The sequence below is a fragment of the Diuraphis noxia genome, unplaced genomic scaffold (genome assembly GCF_037042655.1).
Source record: "Diuraphis noxia isolate RWA-SAM2 unplaced genomic scaffold, SU_Dnox_SAM2 contig0001, whole genome shotgun sequence".
NCBI classification, from domain to species: Eukaryota; Metazoa; Arthropoda; class Insecta; order Hemiptera; family Aphididae; genus Diuraphis; species Diuraphis noxia.
This window is the reverse complement of record NW_028301711.1, coordinates 14798160-14817805: the sequence shown is the minus strand read 5'-3', so window position 1 is coordinate 14817805 and position 19646 is coordinate 14798160. Positions and strand designations below refer to the sequence as shown.

Sequence of the window (19646 nt, the reverse complement as noted above, 5' to 3'; positions counted from 1 at the left end):
AGAATAATAATAATAAATCCTCAATTATGACCTTTTGATTTAGTTTTCATACAACTTAGGTGGAGATAATTTATTATTCAAGAATAGTTATGAAAAGATATTAGCTTTATAATAATTATGTACTAATAAGTGATCAATATTCATATATCATTCGTGCTGATATAAAATTATCAATGTACAACACAATATGTCATAACGGAATTTCAAAGCGCTAATATATTTTTCTTCATGAATGAACAGTGTATAATATGTTGGAACATATAAAACCATTTGATGTTATGAAAATAGTAATTGTAATTGAGAATACAATTTGAATGATTTTCAAGACAAAGCTTTCTCAAATAAAAAAGTGAATTCAATAAATATCACTAAAATCATTGATTATATATATATCATACCAGTAAAATTATTCCAGCCTTTTTGTTCATCCTGTAAAGCTAAAGTGTTGTCTTCAATATCATCAGGTCGATCATCAACACCTGCAAAGTTCAAAAATTTATTAATATTGTGAAATTAGAAGATTTGAGAAATAACATTTACAGAAGTAATTCAATAATTGTATGATCTCAAAGAAAACAAAATGAAATCAAAACGTACCTACGCAAATAAATAATAATGAAATGAAAAATAAATTAAATATTATATTCAAAAATTTATATAAGAATTTTCTGAAATTATCAAAGAACATTAATTAGTCAAATGTTATCCACAATAATAAAAAATGTTAAACATTTTGATTTTCAGTGAGATGTATTACCATTTGAATAATTTGGTAAACAACAATTACACAAGTAAAAATTCGAATAGCGTCTCAATTGAGTGGGATGTGTGTTATATATGATGACTGTTATTCAATAAATAAATTAAAATGGTTTTATATTTATGGAATAAAAATTATTTAATATTAATATCATCATGAATAATAATCATTCGGCATTAACTCTAAAACAGTTTTTGTTATCAATGACATTCATCAAAGGACAAGTCTTTATTTTAAATATGGTCAAAATTTAAAATTTAATCTGATAAGATAGATATTTGTACACAAGTAGAACGAATAATTTTAATTTATCATATACATTGTTAACATTAGATCGTAGAAAATATGAATAATTTAATAACCTACACGTTTTAAAATTAGAATAATAATAATAAATCCTCAATTATGACCTTTTGATTTAGTTTTCATACAACTTAGGTAGAGATAACTTATTATTCAAGAATAGTTATGAAAAGATATTAGCTTTATAATAATTATGTACTAATAAGTGATCGATATTCATATATCATTCGTGCTGATATAAAATTATCAATGTACGACACAATGTGTCATAACGTAATTTCAAAGCGCTAATATATTTTTCTTCATGAATGAACAGTGTATAATATGTTGGAACATATAAAACCATTTGATGTTATGAAAATAGTAATTGTAATTGAGAATACAATTTGAATGATTTTCAAGACAAAGCTATCTCAAATAAAAAAGTGAATTCAATAAATATCAGTAAAATCATTGATTATATATATATCATACCAGTAAAATTATTCCAGCCTTTTTGTTCTTCCTGTACAGCTAAATTGTTGTCTTCAATATCATCAGGTCGATCATCAACACCTGCAAAGTTCAAAAATACATTAATATTGTGAAATTATAAGATTTGAGAAATAACATTTACAGAAGTAATTCAATAATTGTATGATCTCAAAGAAAACAAAATGAAATCAAAACGTACCTACGCAAATAAATAATAATGAAATGAAAAATAAATTAAATATTATATTCAAAAATTTATATAAGAATTTCTGAAATTATCAAAGAACATTATTTAGTCAAATGTTATCCACAATAATAAAAAATGTTAAACATTTTGATTTTCAGTGAGATGTATTACCATTTGAATAATTTGGTAAACAACAATTACACAAGTAAAAATTCGAATAGCGTCTCAATTGAGTGGGATGTGTGTTATATATGATGACTGTTATTCAATAAATAAATTAAAATGGTTTTATATTTATGGAATAAAAATTATTTAATATTAATATCATCATGAATAATAATCATTCGGCATTAACTCTAAAACAGTTTTTGTTATCAATGACATTCATCAAAGGACAAGTCTTTATTTTAAATATGGTCAAAATTTAAAATTTAATCTGATAAGATAGATATTTGTACACAAGTAGAACGAATAATTTTAATTTATCATATACATTGTTAACATTAGATCGTAGAAAATATGAATAATTTAATAACCTACACGTTTTAAAATTAGAATAATAATAATAAATCCTCAATTATGACCTTTTGATTTAGTTTTCATACAACTTAGGTAGAGATAATTTATTATTCAAGAATAGTTATGAAAAGATATTAGCTTTATAATAATTATGTACTAATAAGTGATCGATATTCATATATCATTCTTGCTGATATAAAATTATCAATGTAGGACACAATGTGTCATAACGTAATTTCAAAGCGCTAATATATTTTTCTTCATGAATGAACAGTGTATAATATGTTGGAACATATAAAACCATTTGATGTTATGAAAATAGTAATTGTAATTGAGAATACAATTTGAATGATTTTCAAGACAAAGCTATCTCAAATAAAAAAGTGAATTCAATAAATATCAGTAAAATCATTGATTATATATATATCATACCAGTAAAATTATTCCAGCCTTTTTGTTCTTCCTGTACAGCTAAATTGTTGTCTTCAATATCATCAGGTCGATCATCAACACCTGCAAAGTTCAAAAATACATTAATATTGTGAAATTATAAGATTTGAGAAATAACATTTACAGAAGTAATTCAATAATTGTATGATCTCAAAGAAAACAAAATGAAATCAAAACGTACCTACGCAAATAAATAATAATGAAATGAAAAATAAATTAAATATTATATTCAAAAATTTATATAAGAATTTCTGAAATTATCAAAGAACATTATTTAGTCAAATGTTATCCACAATAATAAAAAATGTTAAACATTTTGATTTTCAGTGAGATGTATTACCATTTGAATAATTTGGTAAACAACAATTACACAAGTAAAAATTCGAATAGCGTCTCAATTGAGTGGGATGTGTGTTACATATGATGACTGTTATTCAATAAATAAATTAAAATGGTTTTATATTTATGGAATAAAAATTATTTAATATTAATATCATCATGAATAATAATCATTCGGCATTAACTCTAAAACAGTTTTTGTTATCAATGACATTCATCAAAGGACAAGTCTTTATTTTAAATATGGTCAAAATTTAAAATTTAATCTGATAAGATAGATATTTGTACACAAGTAGAACGAATAATTTTAATTTATCATATACATTGTTAACATTAGAACGTAGAAAATATGAATAATTTAATAACCTACACGTTTTAAAATTAGAATAATAATAATAAATCCTCAATTATGACCTTTTGATTTAGTTTTCATACAACTTAGGTAGAGATAATTTATTATTCAAGAATAGTTATGAAAAGATATTAGCTTTATAATAATTATGTACTAATAAGTGATCAATATTCATATATCATTCTTGCTGATATAAAATTATCAATGTACAACACAATGTGTCATAACGGAATTTCAAAGCGCTAATATATTTTTCTTCATGAATGAACAGTGTATAATATGTTGGAACATATAAAACCATTTGATGTTATGAAAATAGTAATTGTAATTGAGAATACAATTTGAATGATTTTCAAGACAAAGCTTTCTCAAATAAAAAAGTGAATTCAATAAATATCACTAAAATCATTGATTATATATATATCATACCAGTAAAATTATTCCAGCCTTTTTGTTCATCCTGTAAAGCTAAAGTGTTGTCTTCAATATCATCAGGTCGATCATCAACACCTGCAAAGTTCAAAAATTTATTAATATTGTGAAATTAGAAGATTTGAGAAATAACATTTACAGAAGTAATTCAATAATTGTATGATCTCAAAGAAAACAAAATGAAATCAAAACGTACCTACGCAAATAAATAATAATGAAATGAAAAATAAATTAAATATTATATTCAAAAATTTATATAAGAATTTCTGAAATTATCAAAGAACATTAATTAGTCAAATGTTATCCACAATAATAAAAAATGTTAAACATTTTGATTTTCAGTGAGATGTATTACCATTTGAATAATTTGGTAAACAACAATTACACAAGTAAAAATTCGAATAGCGTCTCAATTGAGTGGGATGTGTGTTACATATGATGACTGTTATTCAATAAATAAATTAAAATGGTTTTATATTTATGGAATAAAAATTATTTAATATTAATATCATCATGAATAATAATCATTCGGCATTAACTCTAAAACAGTTTTTGTTATCAATGACATTCATCAAAGGACAAGTCTTTATTTTAAATATGGTCAAAATTTAAAATTTAATCTGATAAGATAGATATTTGTACACAAGTAGAACGAATAATTTTAATTTATCATATACATTGTTAACATTAGATCGTAGAAAATATGAATAATTTAATAACCTACACGTTTTAAAATTAGAATAATAATAATAAATCCTCAATTATGACCTTTTGATTTAGTTTTCATACAACTTAGGTAGAGATAACTTATTATTCAAGAATAGTTACGAAAAGATAGTAGCTTTATAATAATTATGTACTAATAAGTGATCGATATTCATATATCATTCTTGCTGATATAAAATTATCAATGTACAACACAATGTGTCATAACGGAATTTCAAAGCGCTAATATATTTTTCTTCATGAATGAACAGTGTATAATATGTTGGAACATATAAAACCATTTGATGTTATGAAAATAGTAATTGTAATTGAGAATACAATTTGAATGATTTTCAAGACAAAGCTTTCTCAAATAAAAAAGTGAATTCAATAAATATCACTAAAATCATTGATTATATATATATCATACCAGTAAAATTATTCCAGCCTTTTTGTTCATCCTGTAAAGCTAAAGTGTTGTCTTCAATATCATCAGGTCGATCATCAACACCTGCAAAGTTCAAAAATTTATTAATATTGTGAAATTAGAAGATTTGAGAAATAACATTTACAGAAGTAATTCAATAATTGTATGATCTCAAAGAAAACAAAATGAAATCAAAACGTACCTACGCAAATAAATAATAATGAAATGAAAAATAAATTAAATATTATATTCAAAAATTTATATAAGAATTTCTGAAATTATCAAAGAACATTAATTAGTCAAATGTTATCCACAATAATAAAAAATGTTAAACATTTTGATTTTCAGTGAGATGTATTACCATTTGAATAATTTGGTAAACAACAATTACACAAGTAAAAATTCGAATAGCGTCTCAATTGAGTGGGATGTGTGTTATTCAATAAATAAATTAAAATGTTTTTATATTTATGGATTAAAAATTATTTAATATTAATATCATCGTGAATAATAATTATTCAGCATTAACTGTAAAACAGTTTTTGTTATCAATGACATTCATCTAAGGACAAGTCATTATTTTTAATATGGTCAAAATTTAAAATTTTTTCTGATAAGATAGATATTTGTACTCAAGTAGAATGAATAATTTTAATTTATCATGAGATTGTTAACATTAGTTTGTAGAAAATATGAATAATTTAATGACCTACACGTTTTAAAATAATAATAATAATAGTAAATCCTCAATGATGACCATTTGATTCAGTTTTCATACAACTTAGGTTGAGATAACTTATTATTCAAGAATAGTTATGAAAAGATATTAGCTTTATAATAATTAAGTATTAATAAGTAATTAATCTTAAAGGCCGTTGTAACAGTCAGCTTTCATTATGTGAACTATTGGAAATAATTTAGTTCTGGGTTAATATAGTTCCAGTAAATCAAGCTGTAAATTTAACTGGAAGAAGCAAAATTGCTTTTGATTGGTATAATCTTTATAGAGATATTCCAGTAAAGTGTTTTTCAAGTGGTTGTAGTGTCCAAATTGACGACTCTTTTTTAAGGAAAAATAAAGTTTAACCGTGATCGATTACAATGTTGGGATTATTAGCCATTAAGTCAAATAATTAATTTTGGCAACGAAGATTCTGACGAAAATGAAATAGTACAAGTACATACAAATAAAATTTATGGGAATTGTGTAGTAGGCAGGAGGCCTATGTGTATTTGGAATTTTTTGGAAACGGCCAGACCGCCAGACTTATTATTAGAACGGTTAGGCGATTATTGATCGTAGAAAAACGGGACTGAGAAATTCTTTTACAAATAATTTAAAGTGAGGTAAATTCTGGAATGAAAATTTATAGTGACCAATGGAGAGCGTATTCAACATTAAATCATCATGAATATATTTATCAAACCATTCTGAATATTTTATTGACCCGGAAACTGGAGCTCACACTCAACAAATTGAAGGCTAATTGAGAATCATAAAATCCAAATATAATATTTAAAAAAACGGGATGTCTCTATTACTTGAAAGACAACTTCAAAAAGAATGTTGGAGATCGTGTCAAAATCCACAAACTAATTTTGATAAATTTTTGATTGATATGGAAAAGACGTTTCATAACAATACGGACATAAACAAATCAGTTATTGACGACTCTGAGAAGTGTAATAAAAAAAAGATTAGTTAAAATTTGTATTTTACATTTATAACGTAGGTCACATATTGCCGTATTGGACCGTAAATCAGTGTGTAGGTGGAATATTGAACTGTTACCTAAAATATTAATATCATCATAAATAATAATCATTCAGCATTTATATTGTAAAAGTTTTTTTTATCAATGCAATTCATTTAATGTATATAGCATTGCTTTTTAATTCATTAAAAATTTATAATTTGTTTTTTTCATTAGTTTATAAGTTATAACTGTTTTCTTTGTTTTGTTCAAGTTGAAAATTTGATGTCCTCATTTATATAAGATGTATGATGTTTTTTCATTTTTTGTCTTTGAAACTCCAACAGAATATGAAATAGTTTTATTAGACATTAAAAAACTTAGCAACATGGAAGCTTAAAGTATAGAACCTAAGTTAATTAAATTAGAAAAAAATACAAAATAGGTGGTAATATCACGATTAAAGAAAAAACGAAATAAAAATTAATGAAATAGTTGAATGATTTCAACTTAAAAAATAAAATGCAAGAAATATATAAAAATAATGCTTTAACGAATTATATAAATCGAGGAGAAATAGTTATTTTTACCTGTAACAAATAAATTAAAAAATATTGTAACCGCTTTAATAAAAGTCAATCTCCTGTTAATAAAAACAATGAAGATATTAAAGATGTTATCAGGCACGAATCTAGTGGGGGCGGTATGGGCGACCGCTCCTCCCCCCTCCCTTTTGGCTGTATCTCATAATGTAATATTCTAATTTGATATTTTTAATTACCCTATGTAAATGTATTGTTATATTAAACAGTCACAAATCTTCGTATTTTATTTTAATAACACACATTTATAAATTGTTGATAATACTATTATGACCGACTGATATTTACTAATTATTGGTTATCTCTTCATTGCTACCTGCATTATATTAAAATTGTGGTGACTGACGACTGATAGAACAATGTGAAATTATAAAATTTCAAACAGGTATTTAAGGATAATAGAAGAATAATTTTAAAATGTAAATAATTCAATTTAGACATTCAAGATGAAAAGTATTCATTATAACCAATAAGCAATTATTGCATATTTACGGGCATATTTATATTTATATCTATATATACTCTAATATACTAGTAGGTAAATAGTAAATATATTTAGATATTTATAATTTGTTTGTCCTATTAATGTAGGCTTGATCTGTGCCTGAATGTTAGTACCTTACATTATGAAACGACAAAATTTATTACGTTTATAAAGTATAGAAATTACTTTCCAAACACCAGTTATATCTTCTCTAACAGGTAAATCTACTGAAAAAACAATTGGATCTCCAATAAAAACATCATATAGTTATTAGGTTCTAATACATCAAAATATCTATGTTCTACCTACCAGAGTTAAAGCTGACCATTTCGAAATATATTGTAACAATAAGCATAGGCGCAACTAGAGCTCTATTTCTGGGTAGGCTAAATTGTTATCAGCAAACCCGTAGGGGCTTTGCCCCATTACACTACACCCCTAGAATTTATAACATATAAAACTGGGTGGGCTACAGACAAAACTAGGTAGGCTAAGCCCACCCAAGCCCCCCCCCCTAGTTGAGCCTATGACAATAAGTTATGATAATTACATAATTAAAACAATTTATTGAAATTTAATGATAATAATATAGTTATTTTGAACAGAAATACATATAAAGGTAGGTATAGAAGATTTATTTAGATTACAATAATACACAGTTTATAGTTTTACACACCACCTGAAAAATATACACATGAAGATTTTAAAATTTATAAGGAAATATTAATTGTATCTGAACCAATATACCTATAAAAATAGTAATAAAATACAAGAATAGTTAAGACAATGAAAGTGGACAAATATACTTAAATGATTGCAAACATTTGGAAAAATCAGACTGAAAGTGATTTTCTAAAACAAGGTGTTTTGAAAAAATATTTTAAAAATCCTGTTCAAAACTTAAACCATGTATTAAAAAAATTATATTTTATGACTAATAAAGAAAGAGCTGGAAGCAATATGAAAAACTTGCTGTTGTTAATTTGTTTAGTATAGGATCGGAAAAATGAATTGATCTACATCAAGGTTTTGAATATTGTATGTGTTCGCGTTTATATGTCATGGTGTTGCATTCGTTGTTGTTTTCGTTTTAGTATTTTCGCGCGATGCATTGCGTTGCGTATCGGTGCGTTACGTAGCCGCGGTCATTGTCGGCGGCGGCAACAAAGCCTCCGTGTGCGACAGACCGGTTACGTAATCGCGCTGTTATCATGGCACGGAAATGTTCGTTGTGTGTTAACATTTTTGATTTTTCGGTTATGTTTTTAGTAAAAATTAAAGTCGTGCTCTCAGTGCCACAAGTTTTATTAAGTTCGTGTGTTTGTTCAGTGTGGTGTGGTGGCACTGAGGCACTTATCTTCATTTTGTGGTGTCCAGCGGTATAGCTTTCGTGGTGAATGTCGTCGGCACCGTCTCGCACTGTTTTTTTTTCTTTCTCGTAGTGTACACATCAATTCGTTTATGTTCCTGTGTCTGCAGCCATTTGTTCTTTTGAAAAACACGTTTTTGTCACCTCTTCGTTTTTGTGAATCGGCCGTCTGGTAAAGTATCGTTCGAGGCAATTTAATATTGTCCAACGTCTAAACCTTTCTTTGTTTTTTAGCTTGCCAGCGGTCGCCTGTGAATAACGTTGTTTTGTCAATTGTGTGATCGTTCTTGGTCTGCAGAGCACAGCAATTTGTATTTTGTCTTCGTTGGTGATTGTGGCTTGGTGGTCGCACGTACTGGACTGTGATCGTTACTTTATAATACTGCTGTGTGCCGTCTTAGGCAGGTCATTACAGTTCTGGTACGGTCGCGTTGGGATTAAATCCGCCATCAATCACAATCACATGTAAGTATTGGTCGACCATATTTGTTTGTTTTTTCATTGTTTAAGGCCGACGGGCCTAGCCGCAAAGGCTATTTATTATTATTATACTTATAAAAATAGTGTTCCTATTAATTATTTATTGTGTGCCGTATGGGCCACATATTTTTCTTGTAATATTTTTATTGCATTATTTTATTGTAGTCATTGTGCCGCTATAAGGCCAGTATTATTATTGTTATTACTCGAATTATTGTTATTATACTTATTATTATTGTTATTGCACAAATATTTCTTATTGCATAAATTATTATTATTATATTTATTATCATTTTTCTATAAATCATTGTTTTTATTACATTTTATTATTATAAGGCTCATTTATTTATTTTCATTTAAGGCGAACAAGCCAGCCTATTATTTGTATTTAGGCACTTGCCGCGCCCACATTTGGTGACCTCGACGTGATTTGTACTTATATTCATATTTTTTGTTATTTTGATTTTGTATTCTCCTTAATTGTCGAACACATCACATTCAAGTTCAACAGATCAATCACAAACTCAACTGCACCATGTCGACTCCTGAGGCTGGGCCTTCCAAGGAAATGCGCAAATTGATCAAGCATCGAGTCTCGACTAAATCCACTATCCAAGTTATAAATGAATATGTCAAAAACTTCAATCCAGCAATTCATTCCAGTAGACAATTGCAAATAAGATTAACTAAATTAAATGAATGTATTGATTTATTTAATGAAGCTCAACAGTCTATTGCTGATTTAGATCAAGGACATGATGAAGAAAGGGAGCGATTGAAGTTTGAAGATGAATGCTTAACATTGAAGGCTACCATGGAAGATCTTATTGCCAAAAATACACCTGCTGAAATCGTTAACACTTCACACTCATCTCATTCATCCACTGGAGATTCTTTAAGACTTCCAACAATCCAGCCTCCGACCTTTAATGGAAATCTTGAAGACTGGCCTTCATTCTTTGATACGTTTAATGCACTCTTTCACAATAATGTAACTTTAAATGATGTGCAAAGACTCCATTACTTAAAAACCAGTGTGTGTGGACCTGCAGCTGATATTATAAAAACATTCACGATCACTGCTGAAAATTATCAGGTTGCTTACAATGAGTTGGTACGTCAATTTGAAAATAGAAGTCTAACCATTCAGACACACATACGTGCCTTACTGCAATCACCCAAAATAACTTCACCTTCTGCAGCTGATTTACGAAAATTGCACCACCACATTGCTTCACATGTTCGTGCTCTTAAAGCTCTTGGTCAGCCGGTGCAGTACTGGGACGCCTGGCTGGTGACTTTAATTTGTAGCCAACTTGATTCAATCACCGCTGGCGAGTGGCAGTTACGTCAAGACAACAAAGAGCTTCCGACTTATGAGCAGATCGAACTATTCTTGTCTAAGCGTGTATCAGCATATGAAGTATGCTCTAATTCAGTCAATATATCAGATAAAATTTCCAAAGCTAAACCTCCGTATCATAACCATGGCAATAACAAATCGTTGTTTACTCGCTCATCAGATCAAAAGACTATCAAATGTCCATTGTGTTCATCTGCACATAGAATATATCATTGTGATACGTTTGATAAATTGCCATTATCTGAGAAGAGAACTGTGGTCCGAAATGCCAAGCTCTGCTTCAATTGTTTAAATTATGGTCATCAAAGTGCAGATTGTAAATTTTCGCATTGTCCTAAATGCAACAAAAGGCATAATTCAAAATTGCATGAAGAACCTTCTAGTGAAAGACCAAGCATTTCTCAAACCAATGATGAACTAACATCACATCCCATTGCCACTGCCATGTGCACTGGGGTAGCCAACACACACTCTTCAAATTTAAATGTACTTCTAGCCACTGCTATTGTGAACATTTGTGACAAATTCGGAACTATGCATTCATGTCGAGCCGTTATGGATTCGGGCTCTCAATTAAATTTTATAACGGATTCCTTTGCTAAAAAATTGAAACTATCTGAAATAATGAAGTCTCTCAATATTATTGGTGTTTCGTCTATGTCATCTTCATCCAAACAACTTGAAGATACTACTGTGTGTTCACGTTTCGGTGATTATACTACAAAAATTACGTTGCATTCATTGCCAATCATTGTCAACTCACTTCCATCCCATTTAGTTATCCGTGAAAATTTGAAAATTCCTAATAACTTGCAAAATCTCTTAGCTGATCCACAATTTCATCTACCAGGACCAATTGACTTATTACTAGGTGCTGACCTATTTTTTGAAATTTTTTCTGGAACGAAGGTCGCACTGAATAAACATGCTGCTCTCCACCATACGAAATTTGGTTGGATAGTTACTGGCAAGGTTCTGGAGACATCAAACTGTAACAAGTCATCTGCCTTGATGGTAAATCACGATTCTGCTTTGTCTTTTTTTATATCAAAAAGTAATCAACGTACTATGGAGGAACTCAGGGCCGAGGAGCATTTCAAAGAGAATTTTTGTCGCAGTCCAAATGGTCGCTTTATCGTGCGGTTACCACTATCTCAAAATCCTGATGTACTTGGCAATTCCCTCACTATGGCCGAAAAAAGGTTTTTCAATTTAGAAAGAAGACTTGCCAGAGACAACTCATTAGCTAAGCAGTATGATGAATTCATTCAAGAGTACATAGCGTTAGGTCACATGGAATTAACAACATCCGCCAGTGACAAGCCTATGTATTATTTACCACATCACGCGGTCTTCAAATCAGACAGTTCAACAACAAAACTTCGTGTAGTTTTTGATGGGTCTGCGGAATCAACTTCTGGACTTTCATTAAATGATATTATGCTGAGAGGACCAAAGATCCAACCTGATATCTATAATATTTTATTGCGTTTCCGCTTAAACCGTATTGCACTAACTGCTGATGTGGCAAAGATGTATCGCCAAGTGTTAGTGGATGAAGGAGACTGTTATCTACAACGAATAGTTTATCGCTCGCATCCTGATGAATCTTTGAAACATTTCAACTTAAAAACTGTGACCTACGGTACAAAGTCTGCTTCCTTTTTGGCAACACGTTGCCTATTCCAACTTGGTTATGAACATCGTGATACTGCAATTGGTCAAACTATTTGTAATGATTTTTATGTAGATGACCTCATTAGTGGAGGTGACTCTGATCAGGATTGTTTTTCAATATATGAACAGCTTCAATCCATTTTGGGCTCTGCTGGTTTTCCTCTACGAAAATGGTGCTCAAGTTCTAAAGATCTCCTCAATCGCCTGCCTCATGCGCAGGATGATCCAAACTTGATGGTCAAATTAAGTGAGGACGATGTAGTGAGTGCCTTGGGACTGTTGTGGCAGCCATCTATTGACAGTTTTCGGTTTTTAATGAAGAAATGGACGCCACCTCAGTTCATTACCAAGCGCAGTCTTTTATCAAATATAAATAGTGTGTATGATCCTATCGGCTTCATTTCTTGTGTGCTAATCAAAGGCAAAATTTTTATGCAACAAGTGTGGAGTTTTAAAATGGATTGGGATGAACCATTGCCTGGAGAATTATATTCAAAGTGGATCAAGTTTTATTCGAGTTTGGGTAACCTTGATAAATTGATCATACCAAGATTAGCACTAGCACATTGTTCTACCAGATATACACTTCATGGCTTCTGTGATGCCTCACAGAATGCATTTGGTGCTTGTGTCTATATCCGTTCAGAGACCAGCGACAATGTTTTTGTTGTAAATTTATATACATCCAGATCTCGAGTTGCACCAATCAAGGCCACTACCATTCCACGCCTTGAATTATGTGGTGCTTTACTATTGGCTGAATTAATTACTGAGGTTAAGGACGAACTCAAAAAATCAAATATTACCGTGACGTCAAATAATACTTATTTATGGACGGACTCAACTATCGTCCTTGCATGGATCAATAGTTTATCTCTCTTTCAAGTCTACGTTGCCAATCGCATTGCTCGAATAAATGATCTAACGCATGCATCACAATGGCATCATACCCCGACTTCTGAAAATCCTGCAGACCTAATCTCCAGAGGTGTAGATGCAGACTCAGTAAGCACTTGTTACATTTGGTGGCACGGTCCAAAATGGTTGAGTAAAGATAAACAAAGTTGGCCCAAAAATCCTACCTTACCATCAGAATTACCAGAAATTCGGCCTATCAATATGGTATTGTCGGCCATAGCAGAAGAAAATTTCTGGATTTTGAATAAATATTCAAGTTGGATTATGCTCATAAGAATCACTGCTTTGGTACGCCGATTTGTCTCCAATTGCAAGGATTCCCTATCAAAACACCCTGAGAGACGTGTTTTTGATTCTATCACACTAAATGAGTTACTGCTAGCTGAACGTTTTTGGTTAATCAAGGCTCAAAGTTCTGCATTTCATGATGAATTGGTGTGCTTGAAGGCTAAAAAAAATGTGCATCGCAAAAGTGCATTGACTTCGCTAAGTCCGTTCATTGACGACGAAGGCTTAATCAGGGTTGGTGGTCGACTTACAAATGCGCATATGCATTGCAGCAGCAAGCATCCAATCGTTCTTCCTTCCCGAGCCACAATAACTAAATTAATATTTCGTTACGAACATTGTCGCCTCATGCATGTAGGCCCTCAAGCTTTACTGGCTCATATATCTATAAAATATTGGGCTATTCGAGGCAGAATTGTAGCCAGAAAGGTTGTCCAGCAATGTGTACAATGTTTTCGAGCAAATCCTAGATTTTCAGCCCCACCAATGGCTCCGTTACCAAAGGAGCGTGTGACAATTGAAAGAGCTTTTAATCGCACTGGAGTAGACTTCTGCGGACCAGTTTTAATTAGGAGTGGTATTAGACGAGTCACTGCTATTAAATGTTACATCGCCGTCTTTGTATGCTTTGTTACCAGAGCGGTGCACCTGGAGCTAGTTACTGACCTGACAGCCGATGCATTTATTGCTGCTCTATCAAGGTTCATGTCCAGGAGGGGAATGTGCTCGCATTTGTATAGTGACAATGCTACAAATTTTGTAGGAGCTCACAAGGTGTTGAAACAGTACTTCTCACAAAGTAGCAAAAACCAGCGAGTCACGGATCTGATGGCTAACCAGGGAATACAGTGGCATTTTATTCCTCCTTCTGCACCCCATTTTGGCGGCCTCTGGGAGGCAGCTGTAAAGTCCGCCAAACGGCTTATGCTAAAGATCACAAAGGGTGCACTACTTACTGCGGAAGAGCTGAATACTTTGTTGTGTAAGATCGAAGCTGTTTTAAATTCACGTCCTATGACATCGTTGTCTGATGACCCCAGTGAATATAAGGCCCTTACTCCAAGTCATTTCATTATTGGAGGGAATCTCATGTTGCCACAAGAGCCGGATTTATCGGCCGTTCCTATGAACAGATTGCGTAGATTTCAATTAATGCAAGCACAGCTACAAAGATTCTGGACCCGTTGGAGCATGGAATATCTACCACAGATGCAAAAACGCGGTAGGTGGACTTCTCCAAGCAGAGCTATTCAAGTCGGTGATCTGGCAATACTTAAGGAAGACAATGTCCCCATTCTACAGTGGAAGTTAGTCAGAATCAGTGCCGTGCACCCCGGGGCAGACGGAATCATTCGAGTTGTGACCATCAAACAGAGTGCTGGTGCTGAAATGAAGAGACCTGTCGTCAAACTTGCACTCTTACCCAGTACTGTCGACATTGCAGATTCCGAAGACCCCATTTCTTCTTAATTTCATTGAATTCATTTATTTGTTATCATATTCTTTTTTGGATTACCATTATTTATTTGTTATTATATTCTTTTTTTTTTGGATTGCTATTATTTATTTATTTTTTTTGTTTTCTTTTTTAAATGTTTATAATCTATTTATATTGTTAGCTAATCGAATGTTCATGTTATACTATATCATATTTAATTTGTGTTGAATTGAAACTCCTGCGTCCTTTCAAGGCGGGGAGAATGTTCGCGTTTATATGTCATGGTGTTGCATTCGTTGTTGTTTTCGTTTTAGTATTTTCGCGCGATGCATTGCGTTGCGTATCGGTGCGTTACGTAGCCGCGGTCATTGTCGGCGGCGGCAACAAAGCCTCCGTGTGCGACAGACCGGTTACGTAATCGCGCTGTTATCATGGCACGGAAATGTTCGTTGTGTGTTAACATTTTTGATTTTTCGGTTATGTTTTTAGTAAAAATTAAAGTCGTGCTCTCAGTGCCACAAGTTTTATTAAGTTCGTGTGTTTGTTCAGTGTGGTGTGGTGGCACTGAGGCACTTATCTTCATTTTGTGGTGTCCAGCGGTATAGCTTTCGTGGTGAATGTCGTCGGCACCGTCTCGCACTGTTTTTTTTTCTTTCTCGTAGTGTACACATCAATTCGTTTATGTTCCTGTGTCTGCAGCCATTTGTTCTTTTGAAAAACACGTTTTTGTCACCTCTTCGTTTTTGTGAATCGGCCGTCTGGTAAAGTATCGTTCGAGGCAATTTAATATTGTCCAACGTCTAAACCTTTCTTTGTTTTTTAGCTTGCCAGCGGTCGCCTGTGAATAACGTTGTTTTGTCAATTGTGTGATCGTTCTTGGTCTGCAGAGCACAGCAATTTGTATTTTGTCTTCGTTGGTGATTGTGGCTTGGTGGTCGCACGTACTGGACTGTGATCGTTACTTTATAATACTGCTGTGTGCCGTCTTAGGCAGGTCATTACAGTTCTGGTACGGTCGCGTTGGGATTAAATCCGCCATCAATCACAATCACATGTAAGTATTGGTCGACCATATTTGTTTGTTTTTTCATTGTTTAAGGCCGACGGGCCTAGCCGCAAAGGCTATTTATTATTATTATACTTATAAAAATAGTGTTCCTATTAATTATTTATTGTGTGCCGTATGGGCCACATATTTTTCTTGTAATATTTTTATTGCATTATTTTATTGTAGTCATTGTGCCGCTATAAGGCCAGTATTATTATTGTTATTACTCGAATTATTGTTATTATACTTATTATTATTGTTATTGCACAAATATTTCTTATTGCATAAATTATTATTATTATATTTATTATCATTTTTCTATAAATCATTGTTTTTATTACATTTTATTATTATAAGGCTCATTTATTTATTTTCATTTAAGGCGAACAAGCCAGCCTATTATTTGTATTTAGGCACTTGCCGCGCCCACAGTATGTAATGAGTTCACCAAAGAAAATTTTGAAAGGAATAATTTAACCTGATAACAGGTACCTAATAAAAAATTGAAAAAATACCAGACATTTTAGAGGTTCTTTTATGATGAATTACCTAATATTAAAACTAAGAAATAAATAATGTGGTACCTATGTTAAATTTAAATAATATTTACCGAATTGTTTTAGATTGAGTTACTTGGATCAAAAATTATATAGAAAAGGTATATTTTAATAGGGACATATCATGGGAATTCTTATCCTTTTTAACAAGTTGTTAATTATTTGGGAAAGAATTTTTCTTTTTATAGGTACCTAATACTTATAGATTTCTAATAATGATCCTACTATAGGTAGGTACCTATGTTAGTTAAAATGTACATACCTATATCATCATATTTGTGTATTGCGTTATTCCAATACAGATTGTAAAAGTTATTTTTTTAAAGATGACCGCACGACTCATAACAATAACATCGGCGGCATGAAAGCTGTGACGTCTGACGCAGTCGTGTGTGACGGTGGCAACGTGTCCGAAATACGGTAGCGCTAATTAACCGAGACGAAGGGTGGCGGACTTGAACGATACCTGTCGACGCACAACCTATATGCGAAGTTGGTGTAAAATGGTTACCGACCTTGGATGAAAGTACAAACACAAACTGAACTATAATGACCACAGCGATGGCAACGCGACCGCAAAGGCAAACTTGAGTTCGTCGAACAGCTCAACCGAAACGAGAACGATATACGTAAAGCGGGCGCGCTACAGGCTACAGCCGATAGTACAAGACAACCTTACGAAGTGGAGAAGACAACTGATTAAGTGATAAAATGATCACCAAAATAATTCGGTTAGATCACTGATAACGATATTATTTATGGTCTATTGATAAACCTTGATATTGTTTTTCGGTACTTTTCACGGTATTTATTACATAGATAATAAAAGAATGGATAGGCCATCAGGCCTTATCGCACGGGCATGAACAATGATGTTACAAGGGGTTTTATCAGTATAAAAATATAAAAATTGCTATAAAATAAATGATAATACCCCTTACTAAAGCGAGAGCACTATATAAAAAGCAATCTGTCTCTTATACACATTCCGGCCCGCAAACCCCTATGTTGTTAATATAGGAATGGCATATCCTTTCTTTTATTATCTATGGATTATTAGGTCTGGCAACTTGATAATAAACTACCGAACAGAGAATAATCATGCACACGTGTCACTATCTAGCTGATTAATGTGTTTAGTTATTATTTAATATTTATTAACTGAGGAACTCATTCCGCAGCACGTCCTGTTCAATTGTATTGGTCATTGGAAAGTATTAAATAATATTGTAGGTTTGGACTTTCAAGTGTACGTGTAGCACTTAGTGTCGAGCCATACGATGCGGTATTACCGGATCCGTCATGATACGGCGACACCAATATTTTAAAAATATATTATATTAAATTAATAATTATTAATTTTATTTTGGTCTACACAACACGTTTTCACCGGTTCCGGCAGGTCTCTACCGCAACATGTTGCGGTGATACCGGATCGCCAATACCGGGCAAACTCCAAATATACATTATTTTAGTATAGTTCGACCACACGATCCGGCAGTGTCGTATGCGGTGAACTTATTTATTATACTTTTAGGTATGTCAAAAAAAGTAATTAATATATTTAATAAAAATGTTTGATTACGAAAAACTAATAATTGAAGTAGAATCGAAACCATGTCTATGGAATATTGGTGATAACAATTACCATAATAAACATTTTAAAGCTTTGGCTTGGACTTCGGTGTATAGTGACTGGAATGAGCTTTCAGTTACAGAAAAAGAAGAAAGAGGTAAGTTATCAGTAGGCCATTTATTACGCTATATAATTATAAAGTACTGAAAATAATTATTTGTATTTTATAATAGGTATAATAAAATTAAATATATTTCACAAATTGAATATTGTAATAATCTGTACAATACCAAAAACTAAAAAAAAATTTAAAAAAAAAACATAAATATGTAAATAAATACATTTTAGGTAATCTCTTAGATATAACTTGAATAAAATAATAATAAATAATTATGTGTAATCTGTTTCTTCATAAAATAAGTAAAATCTGTATAATGTCAAATATTTATTTTAAATTTAAAATATAAAACATTAAATACATGTGTACTGAAATGGTACTGCGCCTGGGCCCATAAAATATTCGGAAAAGTAGTCTCTGACCTGTAATCCTTGAAAAATAAAATAAATTCATAGTCACAATTTTTTTTTATAAGCATTCATCAAAGTTTGAATTTTGACAAAATACGTAAAAATCACAAAAATTCGCAAATATTTTAAGCTAGAAATTCATAAAAAATTTTCTTTTTAAATCCAAGATTTGAAAATTTAATACCAGATGCCTTTCAAGTTTCTTAATCTTTTAATTAAACTGCTGATCACAAATTAGTTTATCCAGTATAAATAAATATCACGGATCAACATATTTTCATACTATGGCGTATAACGTATAAGTAGGTGAATTGTGATTGACAAGTAAATAATTAAATCATTTATAGTAAAAAGTATTATATTATACCTATTAAAATATTAAATTAAGTATATTATAGTATATAAAATATTATAGATAGCACCCAAATCTTATATTTAGGTAGTTAGAAATAAATTAACCGCAAATGGCATGCAAAAGGTGCCGACCGCAAATATCCCGAAACCTCTTGCTTATCCATCTACAACCCTCGTCTCATACTGCAGTGGCGAATACATCAATTTTTATTTAGTGTTCATTTTGATTGATAGATACTATAATTTTTTTGTTTTTAACTTATTATTCAAATTTAACTAGTTTATTAATGGTAATTTATTAAAACTATTTAAGCATTGTAAA

The 19646-nt window shown here is 31.1% G+C and overlaps 1 protein-coding gene across 2 annotated transcripts; it reads left to right on the top strand.

Moving 5' to 3' along the window:
* The first annotated feature begins 9142 nt into the window (after positions 1-9142).
* Positions 9143-16634, top strand: LOC149059899 (uncharacterized). Of its 2 annotated transcripts, none has more exons than XR_016190211.1 (2): positions 9143-16022; positions 16085-16634. XR_016190211.1 is itself a non-coding variant. In XM_089219227.1 (2 exons), exon 2 carries the CDS (start codon positions 10113-10115, stop codon positions 15291-15293), a length of 5181 nt encoding a protein of 1726 aa, XP_089075353.1. In that variant the 5' UTR covers positions 9145-9269; positions 9332-10112; the 3' UTR covers positions 15294-16634. The 2 variants fall into 2 exon arrangements, 1 of the variants encoding a protein (XP_089075353.1); XM_089219227.1 differs by having other exon boundaries at positions 9145-9269; positions 9332-16634.
* The last annotated feature ends 3012 nt before the right edge of the window (positions 16635-19646 follow it).

What these genes read in the sequence shown, in the direction of transcription:
- LOC149059899 (XM_089219227.1), top strand. Translation starts at nt 10,113, where the DNA reads ATGTCGACTCCTGAGGCTGGGCCTTCCAAGGAAATGCGCAAATTGATC.